At 42.1% G+C, this 25,990-nt stretch overlaps 1 protein-coding gene across 2 annotated transcripts in view; it reads right to left on the minus strand.

Moving 5' to 3' along the window:
- The window catches only part of NPTN (neuroplastin), a 43,439-nt gene extending 30,513 nt beyond the window's left edge, over positions 1-12,926 (minus strand). Inside the window, exons 1-2 of one of the 2 annotated variants that reach the window (XM_035130912.3) lie at positions 12,579-12,822; positions 850-1,197 (exon numbers count right to left, since the gene is read on the minus strand). In XM_035130912.3, the coding sequence (XP_034986803.1) occupies positions 850-1,197; positions 12,579-12,675 (445 nt within the window). In that variant the 5' untranslated portion in view covers positions 12,676-12,822. Of the gene's footprint in view, positions 1-849; positions 1,198-12,578 lie in introns of both variants that reach the window. The other variant, XM_035130910.3, reaches the window with a different exon arrangement.
- Between the last annotated feature and the right edge of the window lie 13,064 nt (positions 12,927-25,990).

A 25,990-nucleotide genomic window follows, 5' to 3' on the forward strand; every position in this document is an offset into this window, starting at 1 on the left:
AGCTCAATGGTAGCTTAACACTGCAAATGAAATGTGTATGTGTCAGTTCTATCTCTGCTTACTTTACAGCAGATTCTTATTGATTTACCTGTCATTTGTACAGTGAAGCCATTAAGGACCCAGCTCACATGGCACGTAGATCAAGCCCACTATCATTCAGCTTTCCATGTAAAGATGCTTAACAGGCATGAGAAAGGGGAGATTCTTGGCTACCACTTCTACATGAGCTGGACTCACTTTTATATCCTGGGGCAAAAACATCTGTATCAGTAATCAAAGGACCAACTTTTGAGAGGTCCGGGTATAGACATATATGCTATTTATAAAAGTAAAGTGCTGTGACTTGAAGGGAAAATCCAGGCTTTCACATATAACAGAATTCAAATGGGAAGGATTTATACAGAAGTCTATGAACTCAAAATCATGTGAAAAAGAAAGGCATTCCACGAGATCCCAACAAAAGAAAAAAATGGTTAGAAATGGTTATATCAGGGAACAACACAAAGTAGAAAGGCACTCAATGAAGAAGCCAGCATTAGGATAGCAGGAAGCCTAATATAGAAAGTAAAAGGGAGGTAACAAACAATCCAATACTGGGCTTGTTTTCACAGAGGAACTAGAAGGCAGTTCCAGAGATTCTCCCCAGTCCTTTGATCCTAGGAAGGAGGAGACACAGTAAGAAGGTGGCAAACACAGTAAAGCACTACAACCAGAGGAATAGTCTTGGGTTCAAAACCAAAAAATGTGACAAAGACAATGGGTGGGTTATACCAGGGTCACAGGAGGGGTAAGGGTCACTTGACTGCCTCTAGATACTACAGTACTACCACTGTAGGGTGCTGAACTCACTCTGAAGGACGCTTATGGTAGCCTGGGCTCGTATCCACGTTATGGCAGGATTTTGCCTCAAGTCATTCCTTCTGGGATCGTTGCTCGCCCTGCACTCATAAGTCCCAGAGTCTTCCAAGATAAGGCGAGTAATTCTCAGCACGCTCACGCCATTCACCCCGTAGGCAGTGTTAATGGTGACACGGCGCTTTCGAGCACCATCCCATAGCTGTTTGAAAGATTCAGCCCGGTTGACTTCAGCATACCACCACTGGATCTCTGGAGTGGGATTCCCAACCACGTCACAGTACAGCTCAAAGGCGTCCCCCGTGAGTTTAGTTTCTGACATGGGCGACTTGACAAACCCAGCTAGAGGGAGGGGCAGCAGAAATGTAGTGACAGACCAGCAGAAAACAGATCTTATAAAGAATAAAGCAAATGAATTGCAGAAAAGAAAAGAAAAACAAAGAAAGACATGCTCATCTGCAATAGCAGCTATTACATGACTTTTAGAAGAAACAGACAGAGCTTATGGCTTGCAGAAAGCTTTTGTTTGCAACCTTGCAAAAAGCTGAGCTCTTGGCAGATGAGCCATCAGGTTTTAACAATTTTTTGTCTATGAGAGTAAACTGAAGTGGAATAAAATATTGCATCTGGAAAATGCACACATTTTCTCTTTACTTTCTAAAATGCCTAACAAATAATGACTAGTGGGGCATATAAAATAATACTTCAATAACAATTGCTTTTGTTGAACACAAATACATTCTCTTATTACAACTTTGGGGTTTAAACGCTGGTATTAGGAAAAGCTGTCCATCATAAGAAATGCTCTGCTGTGACTCTGCTTTGACCTCATCATGATGTATCAGGAATTGAGAGATATAAAGTGACCTAAATTTCCTGGAATGGCCAACAGCCAGATATTCTAAGTTGCAATCCTACCAGTACAAAGAATATAGTATTACATTTATTTAAAAGCTATTGTTCCATAGAACCTATCTAAAAAAAAATTACACAAGTTGTCATGCTACAATGTTTTTAATTTATGAACTCTACATAATTGTATACTGTATATTAGACAAGCTCTCTGAAAGTCTTGGTCATTATTCATGACATTCAGTTTCCTTTAAACAATTTTGGTAAAAGTGGAACAGATTTAAAAGGTATTCTTCATACACAGATTTCTAGGAAATGATCACGCAAACTATGTAAAGAGACTTATAAGAGCTCTGTATCAGTTATCAAGTCCTAAAGAACCAGCTACTAACAGTTACAACCAGGGTCAACTCCATTCAGTGCTACGCACATGGGAAAAACCTGAAGCCCTTATTATTCCTCACATATACGATGTAAAGTTGTTTTGACAAAAAAATAATAATCCATAAAATAAAATCCAAATATCACGTTACACTCCTTTTAATCAAACAGGCCCATAAACTGGATTGTCAAGTAAATTCAAGAGAACTGTTATATATATGTTTGTGCAGGAACTACATAGCCCTTGTAAGAGTTGGTTTTGTCAGATGGCCATTTTTACAAAGGAATGTGCTGGGGTGGGTCAAATATCTATCTGCCCTCTGGCACCCCTTGACCTGCTTCCATATTCCTGCATATTCATGCTAGTCTTGTTCCTCGGCTTGGCAAAACCTGAACATTGTTTGTTGCCAACTTCTTAAAGGTAAAGGTAAAGGGACCCCTGACCATTAGGTCCATATCTAATACCAGAAAACATGCAAAACTAGAGAACCAGTGAGGCTCACAATTTTCTTTTACTGGATATGACACCAGAACAAGTACCAACAATTCGTATGTCTACTTAAACATGAAGCTCACTGGCTAACCTTGGGCAAGTCACTATCGTCCAGCACATATCAACAAGTAAGAGCAGCCCCCTAATTCTGCAACATTTTTTATTCCCTAGAAACAGGTGTGTTGTCAGTGGATGGCCCCAGGGGCTCAGGTTTTTGCACTAAGCTGTTTATCTCCTTCCTCTTACTTCTCTTTTTTAAACTCATGAAAAAATGTTCTTCACACGGTGGATTTCTCCCTGAAAATCAGCCTATCATAGCATCTATACTTATAAATTAGCATGTGCATATTTGTGTCATGAGCCTGTGCCTCAGCACCCCACCTGCAGCCTGAAGGCATACTGTGAACTGAGATGCTACCCATCTCCTCCCTCTTTGAATCTGCTTGTTCCCAGCAGCTCTGAAACTTAGCACTTGCCTGGTTCTCTTTGAAGAGTACCGAAAATGAGACATTTACATTCCAACAGCTAGTCTTCCAACAAAACCACAGACACACACTATTATGTAGCAACAGTTGTATGTTCAGTTTCCCATAGCCTTACTCTGTTTGATATTAGAATACCAAGCCTATGGACTGAGTATTTCAGATTGTTTCCCCCAGTTTCCAGACTTTAAAATATGGGCATATATGAAGAAACCTACTCTTGCAACTCCTGTAGCCAAGCTGGTGCCAAACGTATGACTCTGCTTCCTCTGGACTACATCAGTGAGAGTGGGGTCTTGTTATCTGGGCAGCCCAGAACCTCCATACATACTGCCCAGGTTTGCCACTTGGGGTGGTCACTTTGGCCCTAACACAGCGGTTTGACTTCACCCCCAGAGGCGCATGGTAACTCAAGACAATATGTCAAAAACTCCTTGTTAAGTTTGGATCACTTTAAAGACATCAACCTCTGCACTAATGGAAAGGAACACTGCAATACTGTACAATTCAGTCACTAGCCAAACATACACAATCATGCAAGAACCATGGCTGACATTCTGACTTATTAAAAATTAACATTATGCTGGGGTTTTAATAAATTCAGCAGAAGTTTGAGCAATTTGTTTAAAATTTGTATTTATAAGCAGAAGAAAAGGATGAAAGGTCCTCCAATGCGAATATAAATCCCAACATTAAAACATAATGTAGTTCAGTTCTCAATTTCTACCTAGCTAGTCATGAACTGGGTCACATTCTGTCTTCTTAATAAATTTATAATGTGACAAAAAGGTATCATCTTACTGAGAGCTTTTCTGGATAACATTAATGCTGCAGAAACATAATACGGTACATGCCTGTGCTGCTTTCCTATCATGCTGAGCCATTTCCATTCAGTTCTGAAGAAGCTGCTAAAATATACATAGCCTAAATATAAACACAAATGTATTTTTCATTTCTTAGGTTCAAGCTCAAGTACTAACCTTTGCATATGGTTTAGGCATCAGTTCAACTACTTCTAATACTTTTCAAAAATACTTATGCAACTTATATAGCTGAAGTGCAACTCCTTAAATCAGAAGTGAGTATTGTTTAAAAACAGTTTACTGTATATGCATGCATTAATACCACAATCTCCAGGACTCTGTCGAGCCATGCCTGACCAGTGAGAAGAAAGAGTAAATATCAGCCTCCAAAATGATATTTCTATGCTGCACATAGAAATGAAACAGCAACAATTCTAGCATCAATAAGCTTGGATCTTTAAAGTTAGTTAACTTAAGCAAGTTCACAGAAGGAAAGTTTCCCATCTCCTCCTGTCCACTAAAGCCACCTGTAAAAGCCTCTACAGAACATAAGGGAAAAGGCTCTTCTGAATTGTGTGGGATGGGGTGCTGTGGGCTAAATAGCTACGTAGTAGAAACTTGTCATATGGTCTTACAGGCTGTTGAAAGCTGTTAACAATCAAGGCAATTGATTCAAATAATTAAAAATAACAACAAATATGCCTCTAAATGGTTGGGGGAATCTGGGTTCATTTTCATTTTCGTCTACATGGACTACTTTTATTCTTTTCTCATTTTTTAATTCTAGTGAAGCACAGAAGGCTAAACTGAACTTCTCCAAGAGCCTTCAGTAATGTTTTTAATGTCAGCACTGTAAGTGACAATTAAGCAGCCCAGTCAGCATCGGGATAGAGATTGAGGAAAGCCCTGCACGTGGCAGGAAGCAATCCTTGCAGTTTGGCAGCAAGAACATCCTCCCATTGAATGTGGTAGAAACACTGCCAAGCTGAAGCATCATTTTGAAATCTGAAAACAAAGCCCTAACCTAGTGCTACACACTTAGTCATGATGGTTGTTAAAGACATAGGAAGAGTTCAAAAAGAATGCTACGACTTCATAGATTCCGGCCCTTGCAAATCAAATCACCAGAGGCAATAACCCCAACTCAGCAGTACACATGCCCCCTCTATGCAGCCTACATAGGTCTTTGGATCAGCCAGAAACAGCATGAGAGACTTGCACTAGTTCTGAACAAAAGAAGTTACCGTAAACTGTCCCTATCAAAAGTCAGTATTGTTTTCACTGACAGAAAATACTGTCTCCAGGGTCTCAAGTAGGGGTCTTTCTCAGCCCTACCTGGAGATAAGCAGAAGGTGCTCTGTGTGGTGGTGGGGAGAAGAAAAGCTGGATAGAACTCTAGGTCAGACCCAGCAATGCTCACCTTACCCTGTGCCTCTTTTTTTCTTTGAGTAATTAATAATAATGATGATGGTTATTTCTCCATTTATATCCTTCCTTCCTCCCAAAGAAGCCCAGCATAGGTCTGATTTGGCTAGTATTGGGGAAAGTGCTCTTTTAAGTACCTGGGTCCCAAGGCATGTAGGGCTTTGTACATATTCCAGTACTATTATCTTGTATTTATGACAAGTGAGACTGCTCCATCAAAGTATAAGCAATTGTAATGGGTCTGTCTTCTGTATTGTATGACTCTTGGCGCCTTCCCTCCTTTCCTGCAGACAGAAGCTGCCTTATTTCTTCTTTAGAGTTGATTTGATTTGATTTTGGCCTTTGTATTACACCCTTCGTAGTAGCTCCCCTCTCCTTACCTCCTCTTTTTTTAAGAGATCCAACTTTTGGGTTTCAATATTGGAGAAGGGAAGGTTGCTAGCTTCTGACTTAATACCATTGGAGAAGTAGAGAATTGAACTTTTATGTTCATCTTAAATCATATTTTGCTTTTCTTTCAATCCTGGTCCTTTCCAATTCTACCAACTTCTGAGACAAAGTAATTCCCTTCCTTAATTTGTGCTGTTACCTAAAAGATATTTATAGATCAGTTATATTCCACTGAGCCTTCACTTTTTGCAAATTTAGTTCTTACTCTTCACCAGTCTGTTGTGATCATTTTATACACATTTTGCCTTTATTAGCATTTTGCCCAGCTTTCTGGATAGCCTATCACCATGGCTCATTCAATGGCAAGCCACAGTTCTCAGTAGTCATAGCTGAGAATCAATGCACAATTTGTTTACAACATTTTCATGCCACTTTGCAAGAGACTGAAAGCAGCTTCCATAATGGAAGTAACATTTGAGCTTCCAAACAAAGCATCTAGAGCAGGCATCCCCAAACTTCAGCCCTCCAGATGTTTCGGACTACAATTCCCATCTTCCCCGACCACTGGTCCTGTTAGCTAGAGATCATGGGAGTTGTAGGCCAAAACATCTGGAGGGCCGCAGTTTGGGGATGCCTGATCTAGAGTCACAGCAACAACCGTAACTATAGTTTGTCAATTCAATCATGCCAAAACATACCGGTAGTTAATGCAAGTCATGCATGCTAGTTCAGGTTTATCACTTCCAACATCGCTGCCAAACTATCGTGGTTTTTGGCACAGTCTTGTTTGGAAGCAACTACATTGGCACCACAGAGCATTATTAGTTTTCTTACATGGACCCCATGGACCCTCCTGTGTAACCAACTCATTTTATGGGGGGGGGAGTTTAAAAGGAACTATGGAAAGTTCTTTACTTCCAATTAATAGAAAGCACTACTCCATCATTCAACGCAAACATAACTGAGGTAGTATAAGTCTCAACTCCCATTTGTGGATTTTTTTTTACTCCTCAGAGCTTTTAAAAATGGTAACAATAAATCTGAATCTTTTAATTTAAAACATCAGCATAACTGAGCTAACTAACCTACCTGCTTTGCATTATGTGTTATTAATTTTACTTTAACAAAACCTGCTGTAGGATTGTTTGGGCGATGAGAAACTGGAAATGTTTAAAATAAATAAATGCCTTATTAATGACATATTTTAATTTTTGAAACACGATCTCAAACTTTTGAAAAAGCTTGCAAAGGTGTTCTAGTGATTCATATAGGGAGGCTGCAATAAAAGGTAAAGGACCCGGACAGCTAAGTCAAAGGCGACTATGGGTGCGGCACTTCCAGGAGCCATGTGACAAATATCTTTTCTATCCCAGTTTCTAACACTGGTCACAGGTGGTTATTGGAAAGACTGCCTCTCCCCCCATGTCCCTGCCCATTCACTACATTCAGCTGGAGAATCTTTGTTGGGGACACCAAATGCAACAGTTGACAGGAAAGAGGCACAGGGCCTTTTCTGGCTAGTTCCCTTTATGGAACTTTACCCTATGCATATAAGCCACAAAATGACTTTTATTAGTAACCTTTTTACCCAAGCCTTTTCTGATTAAGGTTTAACCACAGTTGTACTTTTATCTCTTCACACATTGTTTCTGGTGTTAATACATTTATATATATTGTAACTGGGATCTGTATCTTAACCTATTTGCACTGCATATATTGATTTCACTGTATGCTGCTTAGATACATTAGTTAGAAGTGGTATCTGAATTCATCTCCAGTATCGAAATTTGAACTCTGTACATAATTTTGCTATCTACTTCGACTTCAAAAACTAAAGATATATTCTGATCTCATTTTGAACAGTAGAACTTAAAACAGTGCTGATAGAATACACAGTACCCCAATATGGTATTTTGAATCTGAAGTGATCAGGATAGAGTGGGTAGAAAACCAGGGCCAATTTATAATTCTTATAATTCTTATAGTTCTTTGTTTTATTCAGTTATATAGCTGATTATCAAATGTTCTGCCTTGAATTCAGTAATGAGTCTCAAGTCCCAAGCCAGTGAGAATAATACAGTATCACTGGCATATACTGTAGTAACAAAGAAATTTCTGTGCAGACCAGTCTGGGCAAGTGGTGTTCTCAAGCAGAGTTATAGAAGGGAGATTATTTAAATAAAGATTAAACTGCATAGGGGCTAGAGCACACCCATGTCACCCAAATTAGGGGAAAGAAATAGGATGCTGTAATTATAATATCTGCATAGGCAAAAGCATCACCAGCTTCAGGAGTCATAAAAAGTTGTGTGCACAGGATTGGGTTTTGTTTTGTTTTGTTTTAAAAAGGATTCAATGGGTTATTTTCCAGCTAGAAGCAGAAGACAATAATTAAGTTCATTTCAATATGACAACAACCAAAGGCAAAAATATGAGCATTGTAATCTTCCAATTTCTGTTACTAATAGGAAAAAGGAAAACAAACAACAGCATCTGATAGTGACCGTTAAGTAAAATACTAATGCACAAAGAGGAGAGGGTCTAATAGTCCATTTCAATTCAGAGATACTGGTATGAAAAAGTATACAGATACTGTACTGTAAAAGCACATGGGAAGGTTGCCTCAGCAAGGAGACCATTGCCTCTTGCCCCATCAGTGCTGGCAGTCTGGGGGCAAACCAAATGCTCCGCAAGAAAACAGCTACGGGCAGAGTAGCTTGGACTTCACCTCAGTGACAAGACACTCAGTGAGGTAAAAGGACTAAGTCCAAGGCTTTTTAAGAGCAGAAGCAGGTCTTCTAGTAGTGTCACCTAACCACCACTATATTAGAAACTGCAGTATTAGCCAGGTGGTACAGGCACCCCCGTTTTAGGCACAACCAATATGCACAGTGCTGAACCCAGAAGTGACCCGGAAATGTCCTAAAAGACGCCACTAAAAGGGCAGAACAGAGGAGGAGCAGGTTGTTTGCAGGCTTTTGCAGAGTTTTTTCAATTACAGGTGATTTCACAAAAGTATGTGATGGCCCAGAACACAAGACCCATGTAATTTGGGGGTTGCCTGTATCAGCAACACTTAAGTGCAATGCAGTGCAGTGCAGTATCAGCAGCCCCTCTTCTGCAAACTGTTGTGGTATCACAGATTGCAAAGCACAGGGGGAAAGCCTACACTCTTCCACTCTCAGAGCCACCCTCAGCCCATAGTAGCTTATTTTTTCTTCCTAAAAGTAACTACTAGCAAATCCGAAGTAAACAATGTCTACATCAAAGACTTGTCCCAAAGAAGAATGGAGAGTATACCTAAAGTAGGCATTTTTAAAATATTGGGAAAGCAAACAGAGCTAACATTTTCTGTTCAAATTGGTGCTTGGTTCTATTATTGAAGTCCACATGATAAAGGTATTCTAAAGTTTACAATTTGTCCTACTACTTGGTTGCCTGCACCATATTGTGGGTTTTCACTGGGGATTTCATCCTTGCTGTACATGGCTCACAAGAACACAAGACACATGCTGAAAGATCCAAATGAATATTTTGCTTAAGTGTTCACTCTAAGTCTTTACTGACTTCCAATTCTACTTTCACAGGGGTGTGTACATGAGAAAATTATGGTGGCTTTACTGTTAGAAAGGTTCTTTGGGCAGTTTCCAGCTGCAATCTAAATAGCCATCAGTTACATAGGAAAAACCCAACCCACTGAGGGAAAAAGCCTGAGGGCAGGGACTAACTTACCACTGATTTTTATAATTCAGGAAAGTTTTTGGCTTAAAAACCAGGGAAACACACTTTAAACCAGGCTTCCTCAACCTTGGCCCTCCAGATGTTTTTGGCATACAACTCCTATGATCCCTAGCTAGCAGGACCAGTGGTCAGGGATGATGAGAATTGTAGTCTCAAAACATCTGGAGGGTCGAGGTTGAGAAAGCCTGCTTTAAATAAATAAAATAAAGGGGGAGGGCACACCACATTAGTCCAATCTACACATCACAGGTGCCAATGTATGCAATACTAAGAGGCTCACAATGGCAGGCAGCTTTATATTAATTAAGGCAAGGACTTATTCAGCAGTTAGATGTTTTTTGAAGACTGAAAGTTAACTTTCAGAACAGCCACTCTTGGAACAGAGTGCATTCTTACTTTTAATAACCATCCTAATCACTGCAATAAAGAATTTGAAACCCTTCTCTTCTCTTCCAAGCAGCAACAATACAAAACTTGTGCTTTATGAACTGTGCATGCCAACAGGGGGTTTTCAACTCCAGCTACAGCCATTTGAATGCAGGGATAGGGCTTCTTCAGTCCGTTTCCCCCTCCATGAAGTAATATATTGCCTCTCTTGCAGGCATCTGCTCACTATAACAAAGCGAATGTTTGCAGAGGTCCAGTCTATTTTATCCTAAGAAAGTCAAATGCCATCACTTTATTCAAAGCCTATAGACACATTAATTATTTAACTCAAATGTGAAGAGACTGTTCACCTCATTTCACCTAAACAAAAGAGACAGCATAAAAGATTAACACTTCAGACAACAGCTAGCATAAAAATCTCCAGATCTTTATTGTCAGGCGGCATGTCTGACAGAAGTAGAAAATAACCAAATTACACAACTGTGAAGTTATATAAGGAACGAGTTCCCACTAATTTTCTGAGGCATTTCTACACTTATTTCCAAATCCATGTCTCCAACACTACAATTCTCTTCTACCAACCTAGTCCAGATTTTCAGGCATTGCTTCTCTTCCATTCTTACTTTCTTTTGCCACCCAATTTTTTCTCAACAAGATTGTCTGAGTCAAGGTTCAGAAATTAAGTACTCACCTAAGCTAAAACCCAACAGCCCAAATTACAGAAGAAACACATTAACCAAACTGCTGTACATAGCAAGACAAAAAAATATTCACACACAGGGTCATTTGACTTCTTTAAAGGCTACCCCAAAAGCCATTGTGCCACATTAGAAGATACTGTCCATTCAAATATATATTTCAAGCTGGGGAAAAAACCTATGCTTCTACACAAATAAAACAGTTTACAATGCCATTTAACTTATATCTATTTTTATCATATAATACTGCCCCACAAGTACACACCTACTGAGCAAAGATGATACTGGATTTTTATGTCTAAATACATGTTCATGATCAGCCTTCCCCAGGTATGCTAAACTTGCCTTTAATCAACCTGTGCTCTATTGGCTTCACTAATAATCATTATGCACTTGGTGCAAACCAATGTCAAGGAGGAGACAAATACAATGCTAGATTTCTTACAGCACTCTTTAGAAAGAAAAAAATCCAGGGTTTCCATCACAGACCTATCAAAAGAACGCTTTAGTTGCTAAGAAACTAAAAAAGCAATTGCATTATAAATCATTTAAAGAAAACCAAAGATGCAGTAGGCGGATAGAGATGTACCAGGAGAACCTCACACACTGTTCAAAGTGGCACACCCCAAGAGGCTACGAAAGGGAGGGAGGAATGGCTACCTAAAGCTTGCACCTACAGACTCCTTTTGGTTTAGAATTAGATGTATCTAAGGATTTCAACAGCCCTGTTTCTGACTTGATACATTAGGTACTATGACAAGGTATCAAAAAGAAAAGCTCATGATGAGAGAAAATAAAAGGCTCTATAAGAGTTATGAAGTGCTCGCTCATTAGCATATATTGACATACTCTGCCAAAAACCTATTGCAAGATCCCTTAATCCATATCTTATCATGTTCACCAGACTGTGAAACAGCAGTTTCATTGGCCATCTGGAGTAACTCGTGACTACATGTTTTGGATCCTTGGTTTTCTTCTTCCACTCTTCCCTGACCCACCCCAAGGCTTCCCTCTTCACAGCTTTCTACAATTCATAATCTCTTAGCTGCCATTTTCATTTATATCATTTTTATTCTTAACCTTCCCTCTGCTCCAATGAACTTAGGTCAGGACACACTGCCCTGCCTCCCTCCTTTAATCCTCACATCAGCCCTCTAAGTTATTATCTTTATATTGCAGATGAGACACGGTCCAGCTAAAGGTCAGTCAGGAAGCTATACGACAAGGTGGAAATTTGAATCAGGGTCTGTGTAGTCACAGGCCAACATTCAAACCACTCTGCCACACTGATTATCAGCAGTCCTCAAGCACGTTTAATGCACTTCAGGCAATAACATTATTCCTACAAAGAACTCTGCAAGATAAAACTGAACTGCTCTTCATATACATACAGTATATTTAATTTAAAGCATTTAAATTAAATACCTTCCATAAAGTATCCCGCCCCTCGAAGTTAGCAGCCAATATTTTTTAAAAAATAATAATAATCCACTGTAAACAGCATTAATAATTATAACAATAGAGCTTGTCTGATCCAAGGTCACCTGATGGGGGTCCCTTCCTGCAGCAGAATTTGAAACCACGTCCCTTTGGTCGTCTCATGCTCATCCCTGCCCTTCTCTTCCACACCCACCCCACTCACTGCCCAGTCTACGGAAAACCCCGCTACCCCCCCCCCCGGCCAAGCTAACAAACTACCCTGTTAAAGCAGAACCACCAGAATGAGTGATGAATGGGAGGCCGCCTGGCCCAAGGTCACTGTCAAATTAATCCAGTTGGCTGAGCCAGAATTTGAACCCAGCTCCCGTAGGGAGGTGCTCTTCCCCTCCCCTCCCCTCCCCTGGCTCCTCCCACATCTCCCCCCCCCACACACACACCTGAAACGCCCCGCCCACCGCGCGACAACCTCCCACCCCTTGCGGCATCCCCCACCGCAGGACCAAGGCGCCCCCTCCCCCCCGCCTGTCAATCACCGCCTCAAGCGGGCTTCGCTCTCCGGTTCGCTTCCCTCCCCCCATCGCCGCCGCCCCCACCCGCCCTCCCCTCACAGGCCCCGGCTGCCCTCTCTCACCGTTCTGCGCGTCGGCCGGCGTCGTAAAGAGGCTCCCCGCCGCGGCCAAGAGGAGGGAGAGAGCCGCGGGGAGCGGCCCGGAGCTCCGCAGCAGCATCCCGGTCCGCAAGCCGGCTGAGGAGAAGGAGGGCAAGGAAGGGAGGGAGGGAAGAAAGAGAGAATGAGAGGAGAGGAGGAATGAAGGAGCGCGAGAGCGGGGCGGGGCGGGGCAGGGGGCGCTCAGGCAGCAGCAGCCGCTCGCTTGGTCTCCGCCGCCGGGCGAGGTTCCTTCTCCGCCGTCCTTCCCGTCGCCTTCGCCCGCCCGCTCCGCCTTTTTCCCTCCCTTTTTGCCTCAGCGCAGCTCCTTCTACCGCAGCGCTGGAGCCTCGCGAGACTTGAGCCTCCAATTCTCGCGCGAAGAGGAGGAAGGGTGCAATCTGCAGGGCTTGAGGGAAGCGTGTGAGCGGGGCGAGGGCGCGGAAGCTCCGCCTTCCGCAGCTTTTCCCCAGGGAGGCACGTGACAAGGCGAAGGGAACAGGTTCTGGAGCAAGTGTAGAGGCGGCGGCTGCAAGAGCAGCGGCTGCAGCCTCCGCCCGCCTCCCGCCTATGGGTTGGGGTGTTTTCAGAGGAATTACTGGGAGGAAAAACTGTGCAATAGGAATAAATGAGGAACTGGCCAGCCGCAGAAATGGGGGCTATGCACAGATGCTCAGGAAGATCTGGCCCGTGGCAAATTGGCGTGAGATCATGTGAATGTATTTGCATACACGACTGGGAAATTAAGGCGGTGGATGGTGGCACTGGCGGAGGTGCTGCCCTGCCCTGCACTTTGCGGTGCACCGCCCTGTAAGCAGACGTCTGTGTGTTTTAAATGGCTTATATAATTATTGGGGAGAGGGGTCGGTTGGGAAGAGATCTGGGCTCCAACAAACCGAATTGGCTTCTGGATTTGTGGGGCGAAGCTGCATCTGACAGAGGCTTGAGGCAAAGGGTAAGATTCTGGTCTGTCTGTCTGTCTCTCTTCCCCCCACCCACCCCAATTTCATGCATAGAAGCTACCTGAATCGGCAGTTCACTCTTTCTTCGGACAGCATTTTGCACCTGAGAGCAAAGGGTTAGCTTGGGGGGCACTGTCTTCACAACATCGTGCTGACTCCTTGTCATTGCCAACATCCGAGCCATTGCCACACTCTGCCTAATGGAAGGACTGGTCCTGACTGGGGTGAGCAGGAACCCTGAGTCCGAGCTTGGCCACATCAAGCTGCAGGTGAGGACTTGTTCAAGAAAAGCTTTGCTAAATAAATAAATATCATTGTGCATCAAATAAGAATGTGTGTGCAATTGTGGAGACTACACTCAGTGTTGGTTCTTGGTCTGGTCCAGCAGGGGGAAAGGTAGGCTGGGTGGAGAGAGACTCATAGGACTGAATGATCTCTACTACCGAATAAGTAAACTGTAAATAGAAAATAAGCATCTTGGGGGAAACCTAGAATGTTAAAACATTTTTCAAAAGTGGCCTCATATAAAGCATGATGCAGTAATCCCATCTAGACCAGGGGTCAGGAAACTTTTTCAGCAGGGGGCCTGTCCACTGTCCCTCAGACCTTGTGGGGGGCCGGACTATTTTTTTTTGGGGGGGGGAATGAACAAATAACCCAGAGATGCATTTTAAATAAAAGCACACATTCTACTCATGTTAAAACACCAGGCAGGCCCCACAAATAACCCAGAGATGCATTTTAAATAAAAGGACACATTCTTCTGATGTAAAAACACACTGATTCCCAAACCGTTCGCAGGTCGGATTTAGAAGGCGATTGGGCCAGATCCGGCCCCCGAGCCTTAGTTTGCCAACCATGGCCTAGACGCACTTGGGACATGGATGACCAGAGGGGTTTGGTCTGGTTTCTGTAGGATAGGATGCAACTGGAGCACCAACAAAAGCTGCTGAAAAACAGTCTAAATCACGACCTGGGTATCCAGTACAATTTCCATATCAAGGAGTGCCTCATGCTGCACACATGATCCTTAAGAGCAGGGTGGTATATTTTAAGCTGGTTGAACAGCTGAAACTGGATCAGCAGACTCTCCAGTCAACAGAATGAGGACAGGTTGCATACAGTTGGTTCTGCTTTGCTGCTGAAGGTTAGACCCGATGGCCTGCAAGGCTGCCCATCAACCTCTGCTACAGTTCAGTGACTGCATCCATGCTAAATAACATTCTCTAAAAATAAGATTCCTGCCCCTGGCTGAGGCAAAAAAATCAAAATATTAAGTTTGCTCATTATTTTGTGAAATTTTGGTTAATTGCAAAAAAAGGGACCTGGGAATCTTAAAATCTTAACATTAACCCAGCTGCCACCCTAGGATGCTTAAAGAACTCAATTTAAGTTCTGTGTCTAAATCTCTAGAGTGCAGCTTGTCCCCTTCAAGTTCTCAGAAACAGCAGACCTGTTTATTGAGCACTCAACTTGATTTGTTTGAGGGGTCTTGCACAATTTGCAGGAATGTGACTGAATTCCACTAAAAAATAGCAATACCCTGTTTCTCTTTGAAAATAAGACATACCCATAAAATAAGCTATACTGTAGCAGGATTTCTACGCATTTGCGCAATATAAGCCATACCCCAAAAATAAGACGTAGTGATAGGCGCGGTTTTGGACGACACCAAGGAAGAGGCTAGGCTGGACACGTAATAAAAATAAGACATCCCCTGAAAGTAAGCCACCGTGTGTTTTTTGAGGAAAAATAAATATACGGTAAGACAGTGTCTTATTTTAGGAGAAACACGGTAGTTTGGAAGCCCCTCAAGAAGACTGGCCTTCAATGGGTGGGTCAGGACCAGCTTGTGGGTCACAGCCCGATCCAAGCTGGGTCGCAGCGGGAGCTTTACCTCCATGCACATACGTGGTAAAAGATTAAGAAATGGGTCCCATTAAAAAATGCATGTTTTGGTTAAAAGTGAATTACAGCTCTGAAAGGGTTGAGGAAATGATTAAAAACAGTGAGCAGTTAAAAAAAACAGTTAAATATCAGGTATTAAAGCTATTTAGAAGATTATTAAAATCAACTCTTGCATAAAGAAATAACATGTAACTTCCATGTGCCTTGTAAAGGCTTGCCTGAAGAAAAATATGTTAAGCAGGTACCAAAAAGAGTACAGTGAAAGCGCCTGGCAGATCTCAATATGCAGGGAGTTCCAAATAAGAAAAGATCGATTTCTTACCATTTGCTGACTCTCATTGTTTCTCCAGAATCTGTTCCCTGAAACATCCCACCCACCTGTGCCTATAACCAGCAATGAATGTTTTGTGAAGATGCTGAGATGGCCCAAATTACTTAGACTGAGGATGGTTGTCCTGAATGGTCTGTCTCTATGTCTCTAGATTCCTTTCTTTTCTCAATATTTTTTCTCTTGTCAGTTAATCCTCACCAGTTCTCCAAATGTCTGCAGAAACCATGTAGGGAAAAACAACAACCAAACAATGGTGTTTCTCATTCATGTTCCAGGCAGGGAAAATATATTTGGACACTTCATAATGTATCTTGTAAGAACGTGGATGTACAACTCTTCACAGCCACTTCTGCATCTTCCTGCTGTTGGCTGCTTAACAGGAATTGCTCTCATTTCTAGATATTTAACAGCACTGAAAGTAAGCTCCTGCTAGGAGATTGCCTGAAAAGATCTCCATGTGTTTTGCAGGAGCAGACCCGCAGGCAGTGCAGCACAAACGATCCTATGGGGAAGAGCTCACAAATACTATAACATAGCCAGGTGCCTCCCTGCTTGAAATTAATAGATTAGATCTCTAAATTTCAGTGGGTCTGAGCAAAATTTACTTGGATACAACTCTTAGACTGCAGTTCAATGCACTTACTAAGAGTAAATCTGATTGACACCAGTGGGTCTTATTTCTAAGTATGTATGTTCTGGATTGCGATTTAGGTTAATTAATTATACTTGTTACAGGTAGGTAGCCGTGTTGGTCTGGGTCGAAGTAAAATAAAAAAAATTCCTTCAGTAGCACCTTAAAGACCAACTAAGTTTTTATTTTGGTATGAGCTTTTGTGTGCATCCCCACCCCCTCCCCACCCCTTCTCTACATAAGTGCCTGGGGACTCCTATTTCATTGTATCTGAAGAAGTGTGCATGCACACGAAAGCTCATACCAAAATAAAAACTTAGTTGGTCTTTAAGGTGCTACTGAAGGAATTTTTTTTTATTTTAATTATACTTGTGTTTTAGTTTAATTGATTTATGGAGCAGATCAGTTTGCACGCAAGCAGAGTAACAGGTTCACTGAAGAAAACCTAACACTTTCCACTTTCTTTGTTTTTAAGTGACAGAGACCTGTTATAGCAGGTATATTGTTCAGCTGGTGGCCTTTACTGGATGGGCTTCAAAGGGTTTGGAACTCATTTCACAGAGTGGGGCAAAATACATTAGTGTGCAAACAGAATTCCACCTCACAGGCTCACTTTTGACACTTTCAGGATGCAACAGTAGGTGGCGCATAGAGGCTTACTTGAATACATGATAGAATAGGACTGAAGTTGTGAGAAGGACATAGGAGTAAAATAATATTTTTCAAAACATCAGGAATGGGAAATGTGAGAAGATAAAATGGGGCCATATCTGGAGACTCATTCCACTGGGGAAGGAAAACCATTCCAGATGGAAGTATTGCACCTCAATGATGCATGTAGCCAGTGCTTTTTTAGGGGGGGGGGAGAGTTGCAAGTATTCACCATGAAGTTGTTACAGGGAGTGCCACACTAAACATTTTGGGGGGAGTGAGGAAAGATGCCAGTACTGTGTACCCTTGAGTATCCCCCCCCCCAAAAAAAACACTGCATATAGCCCATCTAAGATGATATAAAATCATTTGTTGAGTCTAAGAACATTTTCTCTCCAAACTACCCTAGCCTGGACCCTTTTTCCTGAATTCACCATTGCTGTCTTTGATTCACTTACAGTTATAGGGAATTCATACAGAGCCTTTCTTAAATCATTGTATCCCCGTGTTTAATGTGTTATTCTCCCACATTGTTCTCTCTACACACACCCACACCACCCGCATTCTGATTTTTAGGAAGCCTTTTTCTGCTATAAAACATCCTGTCCAGTGTGGAAAGGCAAGATGCTATGAGGGCTTTTAAGTGAACTATTCCTTCAAAACTGATAGCATTTTTGTTTGCACATTCAGATTGTTTGTTGCTGTGCAATAAGACCTGAATTGCCCCCTGATTGCCCCATATTTTGTTACCTTCTGTTCCCCAGGGAGCTGTTAAATTACTGGTTTCTTGCTATTTCTCTCTCTCTCTCTTATTATTATTATTATTATTATTATTGAAAACAAGAGGTAATTTAGCCCTAATCCTCAGCCACAAAAAGCAAAGAAAGGAGCTGAATTTGCAACCAAGGAGTTTTCAGTCAGTATTGGAAAGGCACGTTACTGAATGGAAGCTACTTGTGATTAGATATTAAAGAAGGGTCCCGGGAAGTCCTAAGAGCTTCTCAATAAGGTTGCCACATTGTTTCAGCAGGGTTCCTACATCTTTTTGGGCAAACCCTTGTCTCAGGGTAGAGCACATGCTTTGAATAAAGAAGCTCTCAGCTTTGATCCCCAGCATTTCCAGGTATGGAATGACTCCTGCAGGAAACCCTGGAGAATTGTTAACAGACAGTTCTGAGCTAGAGGGACAAATGATTTGAATCAACCTAAGACAGCTTCCTATTTTCCCATATCAGCAGTTTGCGACAGGCAGAAGTTCAACAGATATTCTTCCTCATCACTGCACCTCCACGCCACAGGATTCTTGACCTCCTGGTTTTTTTGTATGTCAAGAAGCTGTTAAAGGGGAGAGGGGAGCCAATGAATGAGACATTTGCTGCTTGGATTCTCCTTAGTGTGACATTTTGGTAAACAGATTGGCCTGGCTGCTGCTTCCTTTCTTCCTCTCGCCCAAAAGGCCTGTTTTTCACACTTCAGCTCAAAACAAAGCAATTATTTGACTATTTAATATGCATACATGTTCACAAACTCATGGATGCAGAGGGGAAATGCAATTCATGGTATTCAGGGGGCTAATGCAAAGCAGGCATGCATGCATAGGGGTCATGCAATTCACAACCAGGAAGAGGGGCCTCACACACACGCAGCAGAAGGGGTGGGCAGTGCAGCAATTGCAGCTCATGGGACTATCTATGTCACTGAGCAGCTTCTGAACCACACAGTTGATTGCCTTTCCCTGCGTCCTAACTGTACATTGATCTGTGATGGAACCAGCCAACCAGAAATGCCAATACTTTTGCTAAACGTTTTTAATTACAGTGAAATGAATACTATCAAGCAGCAGCATCCTTTTTGAGAGGCGGCTGTTGCTAGCTGGTCAGTACTTTGAGTTGTAGCCAGCTAAGTTAAAGCTATGGTTATCCCAGTACAGTGGTACCTCGGGTTACAAACGCTTCAGGTTACAGACTCCGCTAACCAAGAAATAGTACCTCGGGTTAAGAACTTTGCTTCAGAATGAGAACAGAAATTCTCCGGGAGCGCAGCGGCAGCAGGAGCCCCCATTAGCTAAAGTGGTGTCTCAGGTTAAGAACAGTTTCAGGTTAAGAATGGACCTCCGGAACGAATTAAGTTCTTAACCAGAGGTACCACTGTAGTGATGTATGGAAGTGAGAGCTGGACCATAAAGAAGGCTGATTGCCGAAGAATTGATGCTTTTGAATTCTGTTGCTGGAGGAGACTCTTGAGAGTCCCATGGACTGCAAGAAGATCAAACCTATCCATTCTTCAGGAAATCAGCCCTGGGTGCTCACTGGAAGGACAGGTCCTGAAGCTGAGGCTCCAATACTTTGGCCACCTCATGAGAAGAAAAGACTTCCTGGAAAAGACCCTGATGTTGGGAAAGTTTGAGGGCACAAGGAGAAGGGAACGACGGAGGATGAGATGGTTGGACAGTGTTCTCAAACATGAGTTTGACCAAACTACGGGAGGCAGTGGAAGACAGGAGTGCCTAGCATGCTCTGGTCCATGGGGTCATGAAGAGTTGGACATGACTAAATGACTAAACAACAAAAGTTATACAAGTTATACTTGTGGCTTAGTTAGTCAATGGGTCTGCTGTGAGTAGGACTAACATTGAATACCATCCTGAGATTCTAAGTTGTATCCTCCAGCACCCATTCAGTGGCTGACCACTTAAAGCTGGTGTGGGTGTGATGTTCCCAGGGCCCCTCAAAAGGTCCTGCCCCCAGGTGGTCTCTGAATCCAGACTTCCCCCAGACTATCTGCTGTCAAAATAACAAAGATCTGTTCCGTGCCCTTTTCCTTTAAAGTTCTGATTGGCAAATTCTTGGGCATTTCAAGGCTTCACTAGATTTATTACAGAGTTTCCAAAGTGCAGCAAAGGTGTAATCCATGCACATTCAAATTTCCCATATTCTACCGTCCCAAATTCAACTCCTATAGATTAATATCTCCAAACTTCTCATCCCACACCACTTCTAAACTGCGATTCTATCTCAGATGTTCAGAATTCTGTCCGCACCCTACTAAATCATGATTGTATTCACAGTTCTAATTTTTGCAGATCAGTGGTAGTACAGTTCGCCACATAATTCTGAGCCACAACATAATTTATTTTGTGTACTGAAAGCACAGAGAAGAAATTTGCTGTCAGTATCCTTATGGGATCTGAATAAATTGTTCCTTGTAGGATCTGAAATTAGACAGGAGGCATGCGAGAACAAGGCACTGCATCCTCCTGCCTCTTCAACATCTCCACCCAGCTGAGATTCTGGGCTGGCTGTGGCTACTGCTGAATCAGGGCACCACGTGTTCTGCTTACAAATGAGCTTCAACTTGTCTGCAGGGCTTCCTCTATTCCCTGCTCCTCCGCTCAGAAATCAGTCGGCAGCGAATGACTCAGATCCAAGATGCTACAAAAAGAGCACATTTCGTCCTCATGGATTCATAGTCTCAGCCACAGGCAGTTTTTTTAAGGATGTGGCAGCAACCATAGTTATATGGCTGCCACAAATGGCTTGGTACTATAATAATAATAATTAATAATAATTTATTATTTGTACCCCACCCATCTGGCTGGGTTTCCCCAGACACTCTGGGCGGCTTCCAACAAAGGTTAAAATACATTAAAATGTCACACGTTAAAAACTTCCCTAAACAGGGCTGCCTTCAGATGTTTTCTAAATGTCAGGTAGTTGTTTATCTCTTTGACATCTGATGAGAGGGCATTCCACAGGGTGAGCGTACTACCGAGAAGGCCCTCTGCCTGGTTCCCTGTAGCTTTGCTTCTTGCAGTGAGGGAACCACCAGAAGGCCCTCAGCGCTGGACCTCAGTGTTTGGGCAGAATGATGGGGTGGAGACGCTCCTTCAGGTATACTGGACCAAGGCCATTTAGGCAGCGTCATAGCTAGCCGCCTGGCTGTGCGGGGTGGCAAACCCGAAGGCACCCCGCCAGGGGGCAGGGTATCTGTCGCGCACCACGACGCATGCACGCACAGGAGGCATGCGCCGCGGCAAACCCCACGAGCAAGCCGCAGAGTGAGGCAGTCTCGCTTGCATCGGGGCTTCTCCTCCATGTCGGCGGCTGCATCGTGCGGCGGTGGCCGTCAGAAGTGGTCAGCCCTGTCCAGCCTGCTGCCCACCGCCCAGCCTGCTGCCTGGGGTGGCGCGCCCTCCCCGTCCCCCCGTTACTACACCACTGCGTTTAGGGTACTAGGAAGGTTTCCTCCATCCTTTTCCTTTTTTGCTCTTTTAATGTCAATAAGTTTATAAATTCAGTTCTGGAAATGGAACGTGGGCTGTTCGTTCCCTTTAGTTCATCTGTGTTGTTTTCCCAGACACAGATTCCTGATATATAAGCACACGTGTTCCTTCACAACTCTCAGCCAAAACCATGGTTTAGCACAAATGCACAGGATCTTGGGAGAGAAGACCACAGCCACTTTCCTCCTCCCCAGGTCCTTATAACCCACAAGGTTTATTCTTGGCTACAGATGATGGCTAAGAAGGAAGGGACTTCAAGCACAAGAAGTCTGGGTTCAGAAGATGCGCTAAGCCAAATGCATTAAACTAAAAGTACTGGGAAAGAGCAAAGTCAGTTCCTCTCTGCGAGCCAGAATAGTCACCTCCCCCTGGTATAGGTAAAGGTAAAGGTAAAGGGACCCCTGACCATTAGGTCCAGTCGTGACCGACTCTGGGGTTGCGGCGCTCATCTCGCTCTATTGGCTGAGGGAGCCGGCTTATAGCTTCCAGGTCATGTGGCCAGCATGACAAAGCCGCTTCTGGTGAACTAGAGCAGCGCACGGAAACGCCATTTACCTTCCCGCTGTAGCGGTCCCTATTTATCTACTTGCACTTTGACATGCTTTCGAACTGCTGGTATGCAAAGTCCTGGGTCCTGTTGCACTCAGGTCTCGCTTGCCCATTTCCCAAAGGTTCCTGGTTGGCCACTGAGATAACAGGATGCTGTTAAGTAACTCTTTCAGCAAACCCATCGCCTGATGCTGGAAGCCTTGTAAGAATCTGCTGCAGGAAAGGGACTGTGAGTAACATCATGGGAGGAACTTCTGCTGCTTCAAGGGTGATGCCAACAGGGCGGTGGTTCTTTGGGGAAGCTGAGATCTAGACTAACTTGAGCCTTTGGATAATTTGTAGCAGACACAGCAGCAGGATCCAGGGCCAAGGCGAAACTCTGTTCAGCTCCCCTTGTTAATTTTTTTTGCTGCTGCTAGGAAATGTAATGTTGCTACATTTTTATATGCTGTTGTATTTACTTTATGTGGCTGTTTTATGATGGCTGTTATAACAACATTATTATTGCAACTGTTGATTTTGTGGTGTATTGTTGATTTTTGTGGTGTATTGGTCTCATGATTGTAAACCGCTTTGAGCATTATGTATTGTGGAAAGGCAGCATACAAATAAAGAGGTGATGGTGCAGAAGTTTGGTTAATTATGAAATGGAAGCCAGGTCATTCATTAAACACTGCAAAAAGCAAAACTGATGTTACAACAGTAGGGTTCCACAATGTTTTGTGCATTTTCTTTTTTACCAGTGTTCATGTACCATGTGTCAGAATTGGTCCAAACTGAGAATTATCCCAGATTAATAATACACACCACCACATTTGCTACAATTTTCCATTCTGTAGTCAGGTATTAAAATGAATGAGCAATTAAGGGTGTAATCCGGTATCCACTTACTTACTTGAGAATAAGCTCCAGGCTTATTGTTTAGTGCAGGCACCCCCAAACTTCGGCCCTCCAGATGTTTTGGACTACAATTCCCATCTTTCCTGACCACTGGTCCTGTTGGCTAGGGATCATGGGAGTTGTAGGCCAAAACATCTGGAGGGCCGCAGTTTGGGGATGCCTGGTTTAGTAGAACTGTACAAAATTGCGCTGCTAACCTGTAACAGCCTTAGGCACCTCAGGTGCACTGATTTCCTTAGCCTGTAATGGGCTAAAAGAGAACATGATGAAGATGGTGATGTATAGATGGTATCTTACACCACTAAAGTTAGCTAAGATCTATCATAAACAAGATAATAAGTCCTGGAAATGTAAGAAAGTGGAAGGAACCTTTTACCATATGTGGTGGACTTGTCCCCAAGTAAAGAGCTTCTGGGATAAGATTTATAATGAGTTGAAGAAAGTGTTTAAAAACACGTTTATTAAGAATCCAGAAGCTTTTTTACTTGGTATTACAAGAAAAGAATTACCTAAGAAAGATGTTACTTTTTTTTCTGTATGCCACAACAGCAGCTAGAATTGTATTAGCGAGGAATTGGAAATCCGAAGATATACCTACGGTGGACAATTGGCAGATGAAGCTGATAGAATTCATGGAACTGTCTGAACTGACTGGGAGACTCCGAGACCAGGGAGAAGAAACAGTGAAAGAAGACTGGAGGAAATTTAAAGTTTATTTAAAAAAGAATTGTAAGATTAGTAATATTTAATAAAGGATTTGGAAGTACTGTATAAGGAGGTTGCAGAAGTAAGTTAGATTATTGTATCATGTGTTAAGATTTAGCTATATGATAAGATGTTATTTAACTCTTAAGACTAAAATCATATCATGAGGTTTTGGAAATTATTGATAGAAAAGGGATTAAGAGTAATATTTGGAACAGATAATTAAGAAATAGAATGTTATTAAGATTTAGAAAGTGCTAAGTAAGAGATATATAGAAACGTAGAAAGGAGGGGAAGGAGGAAGTCGACAAAGATATGGAGCATAAGAATGAGTGTTGTATCTGTATGTTCTAGTTTTGTTTTTGTAATTTGAATATGATGTAATTTGAATATGATGTGATAGATTGTTTCTTTATATGTTTTGTTTTTATAAAAAAAATCAATAAGTATATACTTAAAATTCTTATAACAATGCCCAGCACCATCTCCAGATATACTCTGGAAGGTTGGGGGAAAACCCAGAACATGTTGAGGGGTCATGAAGAGAGGCGGAGAGTGCAGGAAGGTCCCATTGCACAAGCAAAAATTATTGTGCTGATGGGACAGATACTTAGCACCGCATTCGATGTGGGCCGTTGTTCCTAAACTTGCATCTAAAGTCGTATCTCGGGTTACGACCACCTCGGTTTGCGAACAGTTCGGGTTACGAACTGCGCAAACCCGGAAGTGTTTTCGCCGCGCGCGCGCGATCGCGCAATTTGCGCATGCGCAAAATGGCGGCGCCCATCGCGCTCGGTTTGCGAACTATTCGGGTTACGAACTGCGATCCGGAACGGATCGCGTTCGTAACCCGAGGTATTACTGTATGTATAAAAATCAGCAAATGCCTTTTCTATAGAAATGTGCGTCTTCTTTTGTCGTTCCTTTTTGCATAAGTGACCCTCCTGGGGTTCCAGCAGCTATTCAAAGATGTTAGGCCTGCTTTGGAGCCCATGTGATGGGAGCCTACTATAGACTTTACTGTATGGGAATTGGAAAGCTACAACATTTGCCCACTGGATTCCTAAAGCATTTCCCTTGGTTTATATAACACTTCTTGGTGGTCAGGAGACTTGCCAATGGGCGGGAGGCACTCAATAGAATCGCCCCAACAGGGATGGCTGGGAAAGTCTGCTCTCCTTCTGATTCATTGCTTTTAACATCTCTTGCAGGGGAAATTGTGGAGAGGATGCTTAACAGAGGGTCAGTGGCTCATTGAGAGCAGCATGAGTCATAAAACTGAAAATGGCTAGACTAGAGGAAAAGGCGGAACACGCTGAATAATATTGAGCATTCGGAAAGTGATGCACAGAAAGCCCTATGTAATTGGGTCAATGTGGCAGTTCTTGTAGATGGCGCAAACAAATGCATAGGATATGGTGTGGAAGGAAGGGTTGCGGTACAGATTGGTAGGTTTAAGGATAAAGAGTCAAGTCCATGAGTAAGTGGCAGACTTTTTTAAAAAAATTTTTTTTATTAAGTTTTCCATTTTAAACTAATTAAAACCAAATTAAAACATTCCAAATCACAACAAATCACAAAAAAGCCAAATACAGATGCCAAATTATATACTGTATCTTTTTGGGTGGGTTCCCATGCTTTGAAGTTCGCAAAGTTCTGATCAAGCAATATCCCATTGCATTTCATAGTTCTTCAGTAAACCACTACAGTGTTAATCCTTCTGTCTTTTATTTATTTATTTAAATACTTTTTTATTGGATTTTACATAAAAAGAGAGAAAAAGAAAAAAAGAAAAAAATTTAAAAAAGAGAAAAGACAAAAACTTTAAGAAAAAGAAAATACAGAGATCTAGAACAATATCATCACGTCTTGTTTCTTCATTGTTCTTCACTTATCTTCCTTACTATTCTTTTATAGTTAACTCATAGCATTTCCAGAATCTTAACTAAACATCAAAAAGATACATCTTAGCTCTCTTATTTATAGATAATTCTTAATCTATTTATATAAAAGGGTGAAGAAAAAATGAAAAGAAGAAACCCATAAAAATAATAAAAAGACATAATTATATTTTTCAGTTTCAGATCTAAACATTTCGGACTTCCTCATTCCCCTTCCTTGAGTTCTTTATAATTCACTAATTATTGCAGTTTCCAACTCTAAAATTACATTCTTTCTTCTAGATTATAACTACTTTTTAACCATTAACCCTTCATACTTTTCTTTACCTTAATTACCCAATATTCTCTACCCTTTAACTCAAAAATATTCAAACTAATTTTCAAAATCTTTTACCCCCTTTATTTATATTTATATTATTAAAATTATTTTTATTTATTTTTATTCCTTCAGCCACGTCTGTTCAACTTTCGCTTTTATAAATCTGTGTGGAATCTTCCTTGTTGAAATTCAAATTATATTTCTGCTCTCAAGGGCCATAATATTTGAGTAAATGGCAGACTTTAAATTATTATTATT

This window comes from Zootoca vivipara, chromosome 13 (genome assembly GCF_965207765.1).
Source record: "Zootoca vivipara chromosome 13, rZooViv2.hap1.1, whole genome shotgun sequence".
NCBI lineage: Eukaryota > Metazoa > Chordata > Lepidosauria > Squamata > Lacertidae > Zootoca > Zootoca vivipara.